General features: G+C 39.7%; 1 protein-coding gene across 1 annotated transcript in view; it reads right to left on the bottom strand.

The window, feature by feature from the left end:
• Positions 1 to 13,713, bottom strand: part of SRGAP1 (SLIT-ROBO Rho GTPase activating protein 1) — a 331,212-nt gene that overhangs the window by 12,295 nt on the left and 305,204 nt on the right. The window contains 3 exon segments of the mRNA XM_020990183.2: positions 106 to 286; positions 10,799 to 10,878; positions 13,424 to 13,648. Coding sequence (XP_020845842.1) covers positions 106 to 286; positions 10,799 to 10,878; positions 13,424 to 13,648 — 486 coding nt within the window.

The raw sequence follows: 13,713 nt of genomic DNA, 5'->3' as shown, positions 1-13,713 counted from the left end.
GTGGGTAGATCTCAATTCTACTATGAGAAGGAAAGTCCTAGTTCTCCTGAATATGTTTAGACATGGAGCCTTTAGGGGTTACTAGTGAAACTGGGCAATACTTACATATCCTGTACCACAATGTACTGGTGAGGTACTAGGCCATCAATTCCATTGTGCCGTCCTTCCCACCAGTCCTCGGATGCTCGGTGATACAAAAGCAGTGAAGCTCCCTTCTTGAAGGACAGTTCTCGAGCAGACCTCCCAACATAGTCAAATTTGGCTATTGCTTCAATGGGTTCACATTCTGTAAGGAAACCATATTTAAAAAAAAAAAGAATAAGGGACAATGAGCTGAGGAAGCTATTGGAAAATTTCTGAAAGGTATCTCCACGTGCCCATAGATGCCTTTAATTGTGGGTACCTTTTCAGAAAGTTGGCTTTGGAAGCCCAGGTCATCCAAAAGAAACATCTGGAACACAGTATCATCTTTATATGAACAAAAAGCTTATTGATCAAGAGTCAGGAAAAAGAAAATCTGTTCACCTACTTATGATTTTTTGGTGTATAATGCAAGCTTTCTGCTGAAAGCAAAATTTAATGGCCTGTCTCCGGACACTTAATAATTATGTGACCTTGTGCAAAGCACTTAACCTCTCTCTGCTTCAGTTTTCTCATTTGTAAAACGAGGGGATTGGATTAAATACTCTCAAAGGTCCCCTCCAGCTCTAAATCTCTGATCTAAAAATCACATATGAAGACATGTGCGCGCACACACAAACACACACAATGTTCTTCTGGTGAAGCCTCATGGCTGTGAATCATGGAATGCAATAATCTCTGAAGAATCTTCTACCTAATGACACTAGCCTCCTGGCCGTTCTACAGACAAGATGCTTTATCTTTAAGCTCTGGCCATTCTCTCTGGCTGTTCCTCATGCTTGGAATGTTCTCCCTCCTTGATTCATTCCAACATTCCTGGCTTCCTTTAAGTTCCAAATAAAATCCCACCTTCTTCAGGAAGCCTTCCCCAACTCCTCTTAATTCCAATGAATTCCTCCTGTTCCTGTCTATTTATCCCTGTATATAGATTGCTTTGTATACAGTTGTTTACATGTTGTCTTCCCCACCAGACTGTAAGCTCCTTGAGGGTAAGGACTGCCTTTTGCCTCTTTTTGTATCCCCTGGACTTACCACAGCGGCTGGCACATAGCAGGCACTTAAAAATCTTTGTTGATTGATTTCAGGGGACCCAAAAACCAATGGAGAGACACATAGTACAGGGAAATCAACTGCAGCATATTACCATCAAGGACTGGTGCATAAAAAGTGTTATAAAGGGTTTTTTTTTTGGGGGGGTGGAGTTCATTAGCGTAGAGAACTTCTTGGTGAGGAAAACTCTATCTACTAATCCAGACCAGCAACCTATCTGTAACTTAAAGCCTTAGAGAGTTGACTGGGTATACTGAGAAATTAAGTTATTTGCTCATGGTCCCACTGCTAGTAAAGGACAGAGGCGGGCCTTTCTGACTCCAGCATAAGAGATATCTAGGGAAAGTACAAACAGAAGAGAAGGTGGCCTGGCCAAGTGAGGGACAGCAGGGTGACAGATTGTACCCAACAAATTTTTTTCGGAGGCAATTGGGTTAAGTGACTTGCCTAGGGTCACACAGCTAGTAAGTGACTGAGGCATGATTTGAACTCGGGTTCTCCTGACTCCAAGACCTACACTCTACCCACTGTGCCATCTAGCTGCCCCATGTACCCAATGAATGTTAAAGAAGGTCTCTAGTATGATGGGTAGATGCTTTAGGGAGGACTCATGGAAGGCTATAGATGAGAATCAATGATAATACATGGAAAGATCATGATGAGAACAAGGGAAGGGAAGGCAAATCTATTAAGTGCCTACTATGTGCCAGGTGCTAGAGATACACAGCCAAAAGTGAAATGCCCCTGTCCTTAAGGAGCTGATGTTTTATGGAGGGGGAGGGGAAGAATACCAAGTGTACAAAAAATAAATACCAAATAATTTTGGTGGATGTAGACACCAATAAGTACAAAAAATAAATACCGAATAATTTTGGTGGATGTAGACACCAATAACTAAAGGGATCAGGAATAGTCTTGACCTCTGTGGTCCTGAGCTTTGAAGGAAGCTAAACATTCTACCTAAGATGGGGAGGCGGGGAGGAAATGTTTAAAGGTAAGTAAAAAGTAATAAGCCTGCAAAGATAAGCTGGAATCAGGTCTTAACTGTCAAAGAGGGGAGTATTTGGTCCTAGAGGCAATAGGGGGCCATGGGAGCTTACTCAGCAGGTCAGACCCATGTTTTAAGAATATCAATGCAACATCTCTGTGGAGAATGACTTAGAATGGGGAAAATATTGAGGCAGGGGGAGCAACTAGGAGGCAATGATCCAGGAAAGAGGTGATGAGGATTTGAGCTATGGTGAATGTTGTGTGGGTAGAGAGAAAGGGCTAGACTTGAGAGAAATGACAAGACTTCATAACTGAATACATATATGGGGTGACAAAGAGTTAGATGAGGCAGAAAGAGGGCAGATGAGCCACGTTTTGGATATGCTGAGTTCAGTTCAGAATATCTAAAACACAGCAGGCAATGAGGAAGTGGAGCTCACAAGAGACTAGCACAAGCGTGGGGAACCTGTGGCCTCCTAGGTCCTTGGGTGGGGCCTTTTGACTGAGTCCAAGATTTACAGAACAAATCCTTTTATTAAGAGGATTCTTTGAAATGTGGATTCAAAGGGATGCACTTGAGGACGTAGAGGGCCACGTGTGGCCTTGAAGTCACACGTTCCCCACCCATAGCTAGGGACTAGATGTGCAGCTCTGGGGGTCACATGCAGAGAGATTCTAATTGAATCTGTGGCAGCTGATCAGATCACCCAGGGGGCTCAGTACAGACCCCTCAGAGTACACCCACAGTTAGGGGAATGCATATGAATGATGATGCAGCCAAGGAGATTGAGAAGGGGCAGTCAGGAAGGAGAAGGAATATTAAGATAGCAGTGTCAAGGGAGAGCACTTACGCGGGAGAGCACCAAGAAAAAGCAGGCCATTTCTTAACAGTGTCAAATGCTAGAAAGAAGCCAAGGAGGATGAGGATTGAAAAAAAGCAAGTGAATTTGGCAACTGGGATCACTGGTGATTTTGGAGAGAGGGGCTTTGGCTGAGTTCATCAATGAAATCCTAGATCCATTCAGGCATTAAAGAGAATTTGTTCAAGCAACTTTAGGGAGCGGTGGTACAGTCTGCCTCTTCACATGCTGAGGTTTCAATGTCCACCATATAGCATTGCAGCAAATATTAAACAGCAGCAATAATTCTTACTCATGGAGTAATACCCACATTCAAAATGTGAATTCTAAATCATCTATTTAGAATTTTCTTTTTTTGCCTTTAAATTTTATGACCATAGGCCTCCAGGCCATATGTGGCCTTCAAGGTCCTTGGGTGCAGCCTTTTGATGAGTCCAAGTTTTACTGAACAAATTCTTTTACTAAGGGGATTTGTTCTGTGAAGTTTGGATTCAGTCAAAGGGCCGCACTTGAGGACCTAGAGGGTCACATGTGGCCTTGAGGCCACAGGTTTCCCACCTCTGCTCCAGACTATTGTTGTTTTTGCTTCTAGTCTTCCATTCAAGTACATCCTTCATACTTAGGGAACTATTAGGATCATATTCCAACCCTAATTAAAACAAAACAATGGTGGCTCTTCACTGCCTATTGGGTAAAATATAAATCAATCCTGGCTTTCCACTATGGCTTAAACCTTTTTTAAAAATGCACTTTTCTTAAGCTCTACTTTCATCTACTCTATCTTCCAATTCTACCCAACTTCTTTCCATCCTTTATTCTTGTCCTGTCTTCTTCTATCTCTAGGCCTTTGTTTATGCTGTCTCTCATGTCTAGAATGGCCTTCCTTCATCTCCACTTCTATCCCAACTCAGGTGCTATCTCTTCCTTAAAGCTCTCCTTGTCCTCACCCACATTTCCATCTTCTCCACATCTCCAGACTTTTCAGAGCACTTGGCTGGTATCTTTTCCCTTGCACTTACCGCTCTCCTTTGCATTGCAGTCATTTATCCATAATAACCACAATACAGTAATCATTGACTTTCCTTCCATTTGATTGCAAATTCTTTGAAAACTGGTCTTGTGTCACTTATCTTCACATTCCTTTTTTTATATACCTCTATATTTTTTATTTCCAACCCTTCCTCTAATTTCTTACAGAATGATAGATGTTTGTTAATTGAATATACTAAGAGGAGAAAGCTTTTATAACTACCACCCATGCTTAAAGAGGGAAAAGAATGAGGCCCACAAAGAAGACTCAGTAATGACATTACAAGGTTAGCAACCCAGAAGTACTGGGATCTAATTCTAGAGAAGACTTCTTTCTTAGTCTTCCCATATGTGGTAATTTCATGAAAGTAGGTGGTTATTTATTAGATTGTAAACTCCATAAATGCAAGAACTTCATCTAAATTTTATTTCTTTCCCAACACCGTGATGTTGCACACTGGCGGGTACTTGATAAAATGTTTGTTCAATGAATTGAGACTAATCTTTTCAAAGTACTTTGAAAATCTAAAGTACAATACAGTGATCTAATATTATTGGGTGTCTCTACAAGATGCTGGCACAATTTTTTTTTTTTGGTTTAATTTGGATGGTATGTTAGGCATTATTCATTCTTCCCAAGTCACGGGTCCTAAGGTGCTGATTAACCCACAGTGCCCAAATAGTTTGTAAGTGTGTATGTGTATTCCTTGGCACAGTAGATAGAGTACTGGACCTGGGGTCAGGAAGACAAATCCTTGCGAGTTCCACTCTGCCCTCAGACACTAGCTATGTGATGCGGGGCAAGTCACTTAACCTGTTTGCCTCAGTTTCCTCATCTGTAAAATGAACTGCAGAAGGAAATGACAAATCACTCCAGTATCTTTGCGAAGAAAACCCCAAATGGGGGTCATGAAGAGTCAGTATGACTGAAATCACACAGCACAAATGCGTATTCCTTAGTCTTGGGGATTAGGGTTAAGTACATTAAGGGTCACTTTTGGTGAATTCTGTATAAATTGGTAGCTTTTTGGACCAAATAAACTTTTCATTATGGTTTGGGTGCTGTTGTAATTGGCCTGAGCTATGTTTCTGTGGGTGGAGGTCTGGAGAGCTGCATCTATCACTGTGCATCCTTGGTTAGTGTTTGTATTTAATCACCCTTTTACTATTTTTTTTCCTTGCCTCACTGATTTAATCTTTCCAGATCGTGACCCTGTACTTGGGACCAACGTCTATTTGGTGTAAAACAAATGAGAAAACTACAAAACTTTAATTAGCACTCTGTCAATGTCTGCAAATGAAATGAACGTTGTGTTAAGATAGAGCTTAGGAATAGGGAGAAATCAGAAACAAACGGGCTTGCTAATTGGTCATTTACTATCCAGACAAGAAAATATGCCAATCAATAAACGGATCACCAAGTTAGTAGAAAATACTGATTATTAACCAGAACTGCAATATTTCTAAGCTGTTGGGTATGTGGCCAAAGTAAGATTAAATCTAAGATTTTTCATTTCCACAGACTGCTTCTAAGGTTATAATGAAAGCATAATAAAACAATATTCTGAACTTTGCAGTGAGATATATCAAGGCTTTCACTGAAATGCAATATCCTTCATGGTTGCTATAATATCAAGCTGACAATGATGGAGTAGTTATGATTTCATTGCAATGTGTTGATAATATTTATCACATAGAAAAATTGCAACTCAAGAACACAAGACAGCAGTTCATAATCTCTTAGATTACAAATCAAGGTTATAAAAAAGCATCTACAATAATAAGAAACTTGAATCTATTCAGTTTCCTTACATACTTTTATTGGCTAAAACTGATATTCTGACTTTAACAGCAAATGCAAAATCTGTTTTTTCTATCCCTATTAACACTAAAACATGACTTTGTTATCCCTATTTCCCCGAACTAAAAATCTTGATTAGAAATGTAAGTTCTGCACTCACCCCAAACTCTGGCACTTTTTGGTAGCGGATCCCTGGTCCTTGATAATTATACCCAACAACCTCAAACCCCAAATTCCTAAATGTTAAAAAAAAAAAAAGGCCAAGAAAAATTCTTTGAGACTTGGTTCATTGCAAAACTCAGACCTTATGTTCTTCCAATTTACAGTTTCTCTTGCTTCTATGGATGCAAGCAAATATTTAAATAGGAATCCAAGAGGGCAAAGGGGGTAGGGATGGGATTAGGTTTTTTGCAGGTTGTTCCTGAACAACGATCAAAGCCAAACTTGTTAAAGTAAGTGTAAGTTCATTTCCAAATCTGCTGGAAGAATACATAGGTACACACACCACAACTTAAGCCATCTGTCTCAGATTTCCTGAGAAATGCTTTCATGTTTCCCTTGGAAGCAGCTCTTGGCAATTAAAAACAAAACAAAACATAAAACAAAAACTAGGTTATAATATGGTCTCTGAAGACACAGAATAATTTCAGAAGTCATTTTTAGGCTAGGAAGTTTAACTTAGGTTGATCATCCATTGACAAATTCCAACCCGTGTCTGAAGAATTAGAGGAATGATCTTGGGATTGCAGACATGCTAGAAAAAAATACTCATGCTTCATCATAAGGTCTGTTTTAATTATAGCTACATATCTCAAATGTAGAAAGGAAAAAAGGTCTCATTTCAGAGCCTATTAACTAAATAATATTTCATGTTGATGACTTAGGGAAGAATGATTAGGGTTTTTAAACTCCCTTACAGATGAAATAATTTAAAAAAAACCCAAAAACTAATTCAGTCCTTCAGCCCTTCAGTACAATTTTTAGATCGTGGCAATTTCCAGAGAAACATAGATATTTCATCTACCTTCTTGGGTTTCTGAGAAGACACCCACATTATGACCCTATTTTTTTCAACACCACCACTATGAACTTTTTTTATAAAACAAGTGCTAAGACAGTCAGTGTGGTATAGTAGATAAAGCCTTGGAGCCCTGGATTCAGATCTTGCCTCTGACTTGTACTAGCTAGGTGATCTTGGATAAATCGCTCAACTTCTCAGGATTCCACATAACTCTTTAAGATTTTAACTTATAGACAGCGTCTGGCACATAGTGGACAAATAGTTGTTGTTCATCCTTTATTTTTGAAGGCCAATGATATCACAGGTGATGTCTTGAGTTACTCATGAGCTGGATTTAAGTGAGGCAGAACTGCACAAAGCCATCAGCCTTACTCTCTTTTCCTGAGTCACTGAAATCCAGTTGGAAGACAAAAGCCAAAGGTTATGATCCAGGATGCAGTGGATGACCTTGGCGTTTTCAATGTTTTACTAGGCCCTAAGTGCTTCATGGTGCCTGCTTTAGCCACCATGGCTGTTGGAACAAATTGTTTTCATCTGTCTATTCTGTAGGGGGAAGTCTTCACATCTTTGGAGTAGTCATCTCTTTAACTCACTGACAGGTTTGAGGCCTATAGGTTACCCTCAACCTGGTTTTGACCTGACTGCCAAGAAGATTTTCTCACAAGCATGCTACAGCCTCTTGGAGTCACAGGTGAGAGGTGGGTGACAAGTGGACAAAGAGTAAACCCTCACTGATCCATCTCCACTTGTAGAGGGAGTTTCCATGCCAGAAATTCTTTCAAGGTGGAACCAAAAAACTCCAATGTCAAAAAACCCAGCAAGGGTGAGAATGGAAGAACATCTTATGTTTGATCATTACTATGAAAACATAGTTCAAGGACAAAAATTAGGAAATGTTTGTTGAACTGCACAGGATAAATTGTAAGACTCTGATATCAGACCAACCAAGGCCTAATTCTTAGCTGAAAGTCTCAAAGCAGACCAGGTTCTTAGGATGTAGAATCCTGCCTTTGACACATGATCTAAAGATTTTACAAGATAGTTATTTGCTTTTTTCTTTCCCCCCTTACGTACAGTCAGTCCTTATTATTTGCTGATTCCACCTTTAAAATTTATTGGTAACCCTAAAATCAACACTGGCAGTCATATTCATGAACAAATGCAGAGTGAGGGAGAATGAGTCACCTTGACATGCACGTTCCCGGGCTGAAGGTGATTGCAGGGATACTCTGCTTTCTTGTTTTAGCTCTCATACTGTAAACAAGCGTTCTTTCTGTGGAACAAGTGTCCTTTTCGTGGCTTCTTCAGTGCCAACTTTTTGTGTTTTTTGTTAAAGATTTCACTGTTTAAAATGGTCCCCGAGCACAGTGCTGACATTCTGTCTAGTGTTCCTAAGCACGAGAAGGCTACAATGTCCATTACAGAGAAAATATGTGCTAGACAAGTTTTGTTCAGGCACAGGTTATAGCACTACTGGCAATGACTTCAATGTGCTAAAGTAACTGTAAAAGTAAAAGAAGCTCACTGCAGCCTAACCCTGTACTTCTAGGAGCAATGGTTTAGTACTTGTTAATTCAGTGTTCATGGCATCTTTATATAACATAACTACTGCAAATGACAAGAATCGACTGTACTTTTAATTCACCATTGACACGAGTGACTTTCCAACAACCTCACCCCTGTACCTGCCTACAGCCCCAATAACTGCTTATAAAAATATAATGAAGGGGCAGCTAGGTGGCGCAGTGGATACAGCACCGGCCCTGAAGTCGGGAGGACCTGAGTTCAAATCCTGCCTGAAACCAAACACTTGACATTTACTAGCTTTGTGACCCTGGGCAAGTCACCTAACCCCAATTGCAAAAAAAAAAATAATGATTATAGCTCTTCATCTAAAACAGGCATTCTTAATCTTTTTTTTGGTGATGGCCCCCTTTGGCAGTCTGGTGAAGCTATAGATTCCTTCTCAGAATACTGTTTTTAAATGCGTAAAATAAAATACATAGGATTGTAAAGGAAAACCAATACAGTTATCAAAATATTTTTTAAAAAGTTTGTGGACTCCAGGTTAAGAACTTCTGATCTAAAGAGCCAAAGAAAAGGACCAAATCTGCTTTGAGACTTTTATACAAGCCTAAGGAACTTGGCTGGTTTGATACCGGAATCTTACAGTTTATTATACTCAATTCAACAAATATTTCCTGAGCGTCCACTCCTGTTAGGTGCTGGGACTTTTGTTGTTTGGTCGTTTCAGTCATGGGGTATTCTTCTAGGGAACAAAAATTTAGAGGATAGTAATAACATTGTTCAGGGTGCACATCTTTCCTCCCATGGCTTCACACTGGCCCCTGGTCCTTTCCCTCCCTCCACTTCCCCAACAACAGCAGTTGCTAAGCCCCCTAGTAGGCTTCCTCTCCTTGGGTGCATAGCAGGTGCTCCAGGCACAAAAAGTCCTGTTTATAGTTCTAATTATAAAATATACCTTTATGTCATATTGTCATGTGACAATATAATTTTATACTAACGTGGTTTATACTCATAAGATCAGAGAATGGGTTAAGAGCTAAAACAGTCCTCAGAGGCCACGCAGTCCAACTCAGCACCTAGTAAGTGCTTAATATTTTACAAATGAGGAAACTGAGTCCCAGAGACATGCACTGATTTGCTCAAGGTCACATAAGAGTAACAAAGTAGCATGACTGAATTCTGAATTTAGGTCAACTGATTTCAGACCATAGTAATCTCTTCCTCCATGAAAACTTCAACGAGAGAGATTGGTCTGTTTATTTCATCCAAATATAGTTTATAGAAGAATAACTAGGTAATAAAAGACCAGCCAGGTGAATTAATAATACATTTGCCTTTCTGGCCAATCAGCTACTAGGTTAAAGAAATTCCTCCCTTTGGCCTCCCTGTTTTCCTCTAGGAACCACCTGGGTCTCTTTAGATCAATCAATAAGCTATTTCCCCACATCTTTAATAAGACAGAGCAATCCCAAGCAAAGACAATATTCACACAAGCACAGTGGCTCTTTGGAGATCTCAGATGAGATTCTGTTGAATGACTGAATAAGAAAAGAGGGGTAGTGGCCTCATCTTCCTGAATAACCATCTTCTTTTTTTTTTTTTTTGTCCCAGGGAGAAGAAAAGTTAGCAAAGCTGGCCATCTGTCGGGGTACTGGTGTCATGTCCCATGTTTCCATTACCCATCACTTAATCCAGATGTCAAATACACCAAATTTTCCCTTTAAGGCTTCAACATCGTTTTATCTTTTCACAACCTGATCTGTTATCTCTTTTCCTGGGAGACTGATACAGAGACAAATCAGTGATCTGGCTTTTGTAACAAAAGCCACTCTTGTAAGTCATCACACTGCAGAAGATGCAACATACAAAGACACCTGCAATACTTCTGTTAATTTAATTAGGCTTTGGCACAGCTTCAGTGGGACACACCCCTCATTTTTTTTTTTGATCCACTATAGTCAGAGTGCTCATTTAAAATGCAATGGCCTCTGTAGGCCAGTTATCTTGTACATGACAAATAAGAACAGCTGACAAATGGCCTACTGGGTCAGTCAGATATTTGTACTGATACCTAGCATTAACTTTGCTTTGATTCTACATTTTTCTGGGGATAGTGAGGAAACCCTTGCGGAAGCCTCTAGTTTAAAAATAAACCATCCAGAGAAAGAAACAAAGCAATACAAGATAAAAGAAAGTAGATAAGGGTTGGGGGTTGGCGGGGCTTGGAAAAAAGGCAATTCCACTGAAAGGGGAACATTGTTATGTCACTTGCAATGACAACTTGCAAATTAGATTCACTGTAAGTTCTGAAAATGTGAATTTATCTGATCTAAAAACACACAGAATAGTATTTTAACAACATGATGTGATAAGGCATACCATCTTCACTGGTGTGGGGCTCTGTACCAGCATCCTGATCAACTTCTTCCAAAGTACCATGCTCACTATATGGGCTGTCACTGTGGGACAGAAATGGAAATCATTAGGAAGCCACAGGGAGCAGATATATAAGGAATGAGCAAATGAGACTTTAAACCAAAGGACACAATGCAAGGACATTCATAATTCATAATGTTAGCCTCAGTAGAGAGGAGAACTATGATATCTGTGACTTTCTGGTGAGGTGAAGAGAGATCTCACCCATAGAACTATGTATCATCTCGGGGAGGGAGGGACAGAATTTTTGGAACTCAAAATTAAAAAAAAATGTTAAACAGTTTTAACAATTGTTAAAAATGTTTAAAATTGTTTAAATTGGGGAAAATATATTTTAAGAAAGATGATATGAAAACCCATGTTATAACTGAATTGCAAAGCATTTTATAATGAGGTTTAAGTATATTTTAGAAAATAGGTGTTGAAAATTTACTAGATTAGACCTAAAAAAGACCAACAAATCTTGGTTAACAGGCTATCTGATAAACTGTGCAGGAGACCTTAGACAGAGTTGTTCCACTTAATGGAAATGAGATTAGAAGCACCACATGACAACATGTTATTTCAAATCTAGTCTCAGACCAGACACTTGAGACATATTATATTAGCCGTGTGACTCTGGGCAAGTCACTTAACCCCAATTGTTTTGACAAAAAATAAAAGTAATTGTCAACATATTACTTACTATTATCACTTATTTTTCCATTGTTTACATCTAACTTAGAAGGAGGTGAAAGAGAATCTCTACCAAACCAAAACAAGGACCTCTGTATCCTACTGCAGGAATAAAATTAAGTTATAAGGACAAGCTTTAGCCTAATGCTTGGCCTGGTACTAGCACCGAGATGCGATCCTATTTATTCCTGATAAAGGGGCAAGGAACAGTAAAGGGGCAAGGGGTCTAGATGGGTTATAGGGATGGGGAACATGCAGTCTTGAGGCCACATGTAGCCCTCTAGGTCCTCAAGTGTGGCCCTTTGACTGAATCCAAACTTCACAGAACAAATCCTCTTAATAATAGGATTTGTTCTATAAAACTTGGATTCAGTCAAAAGGCCATACCTAAGGACCTAGAACAAATCCTGTTAATAAAGGGATTTGTTCTGTAAAACTTTGGACTCAGTCAAAAGTTCCACACAAGGACCCACCCCTGGGATGGTTTTCTAGTTTCTCATGAGGAGGATTGTCACAGTAGGGTGGACTCATATGTTTTGAACATCAGACACACATCAAATGTAAGCACAAAAATATTGCAAAGTCAAACATAAAGGATTTGGAGGCTTTTTTGGGAAACTGACACTATTTCTCCCCTTCAGGAGTATGGATAATTAGGAGCTGATTATATTTTTCTGATGATCAGAACAATTTCTATGCCAAGGTTCCAGTTTTTGCAAGGCTGTTGCATAGAACAGGGATCAGACTTGTTCTGTCTGGCTCCACATGACAGAACAAGGAATGGTACATGCTCCACACAGGCAAATTTCAGCTTGATGTCAGGAAAGAGCTCCCTAACAATGAGCGTTCTCCTAGAGTGGAATTAGCTACCTCAGGAACTGATGAGTTTCCCCCCTCACTGGGGGAGGGAGGGGTCTTGGAGAAATTGCTTGAGTAGTTGGTGGGTATGTTCTAGTGGAGGATTTATTTACGTCCTATCTTAAAATCTTAGGTTAGGCTCCTACTTATTAGAGCTGTGAACTGGTAAGAGTAAAAAAAAGAGGCTTATATAATTTCTTTATTTTCAGAAGCTCTAAGTGCTTTATATACATGATACTGGGTAGAATCATAACTACCTGGTAAAGGATATGGAAGGAGGACAATGATAACTTCATTAGTCACTTGAGAGGAACCAGATGTATCTGGGTGAAATTTCCAGCCCTTTTTTTTTTTTTAAAGGCAACTGGGGTTAAGTGACTTGCCCAGGCTCACACAGCTAGTAAGTGTCAAGTGTTTGGTCTGAGGCCGGATTTGAACTCAGGTCCTCCTGACTTCAGGGTCGGTGCTCTATCTACTGCGCCACCTAGCTGCCCCAAGCCATTTTCACTTGATATTAGTACAGTACAAATATAAATGACCAAAAAAATTACCCTTCCCCAAATCTGACTACAAGAAAAAAAATGTTTAAGGTCTAGATGAGGTGATAAACCCCTAGTTGAGGTTGGAGTTTCCCTGGTAACAAGCCAGTTTCTAGTAATCATTTCAGTCCTACTAAAATTTACCTGTTTTCTAAATTTTATGGGGTTGTATTCTTTTGACGTAACTAGGTGGTGCAGTGAATATAATGTTAGAAAGATAAGTTCAATCCCAGACTCTGACACTTACTAGCTGGGCAAGTTACTTAACTTCTGTTTGCCTCAGTTTCCTCATCTATAAAATGGGGATAATAATCGCACCTACCTCCCAGGGTTGTTGTGAGGACAAAATGAGAAAATATTTGTAGCGTGCTTTGCCAACTTTATAGTGTTATATAAATGGTGGCTATTATCATTGCTATTATTTTGAGAAGTGTAAGAATTTTGTGGTACGAGGTCCTTGCCTGGTTCTTTCCTGCCTTAAATCCCTCTTACTTACCAGTAGTCGCCTCCAGCCATGCACTTCTCATAAACTGGGCCATCTAGTTCTTTAGCATCTGGGAAAATGATCTCATGGTGGATGATGATAGTTTTGATGATTTCATTCACGTGAGCCTGGCAAGACACCTGGTCCTGTATTTCTGGAACAGGCATTAGTGTTGGCCCAAAACAAATGGCCAGGTTATAGGGGTCCATCATGTTCTCATCGCTGTACTGTGAGAGGCTAGGGAAGGAAACACAAGCAACTGTAAACAGATTTTTTTTTTTAAGAAATAGAAAATTCAGTGA

This window comes from Phascolarctos cinereus, unplaced genomic scaffold (assembly GCF_003287225.1).
Source record: "Phascolarctos cinereus isolate Bilbo 61053 unplaced genomic scaffold, phaCin_HiC Scaffold_1;HRSCAF=81, whole genome shotgun sequence".
NCBI classification, from domain to species: Eukaryota; Metazoa; Chordata; class Mammalia; order Diprotodontia; family Phascolarctidae; genus Phascolarctos; species Phascolarctos cinereus.
Note: the sequence above shows the minus strand (reverse complement) of the source record. Positions and strands in the feature narration are given on the sequence as shown.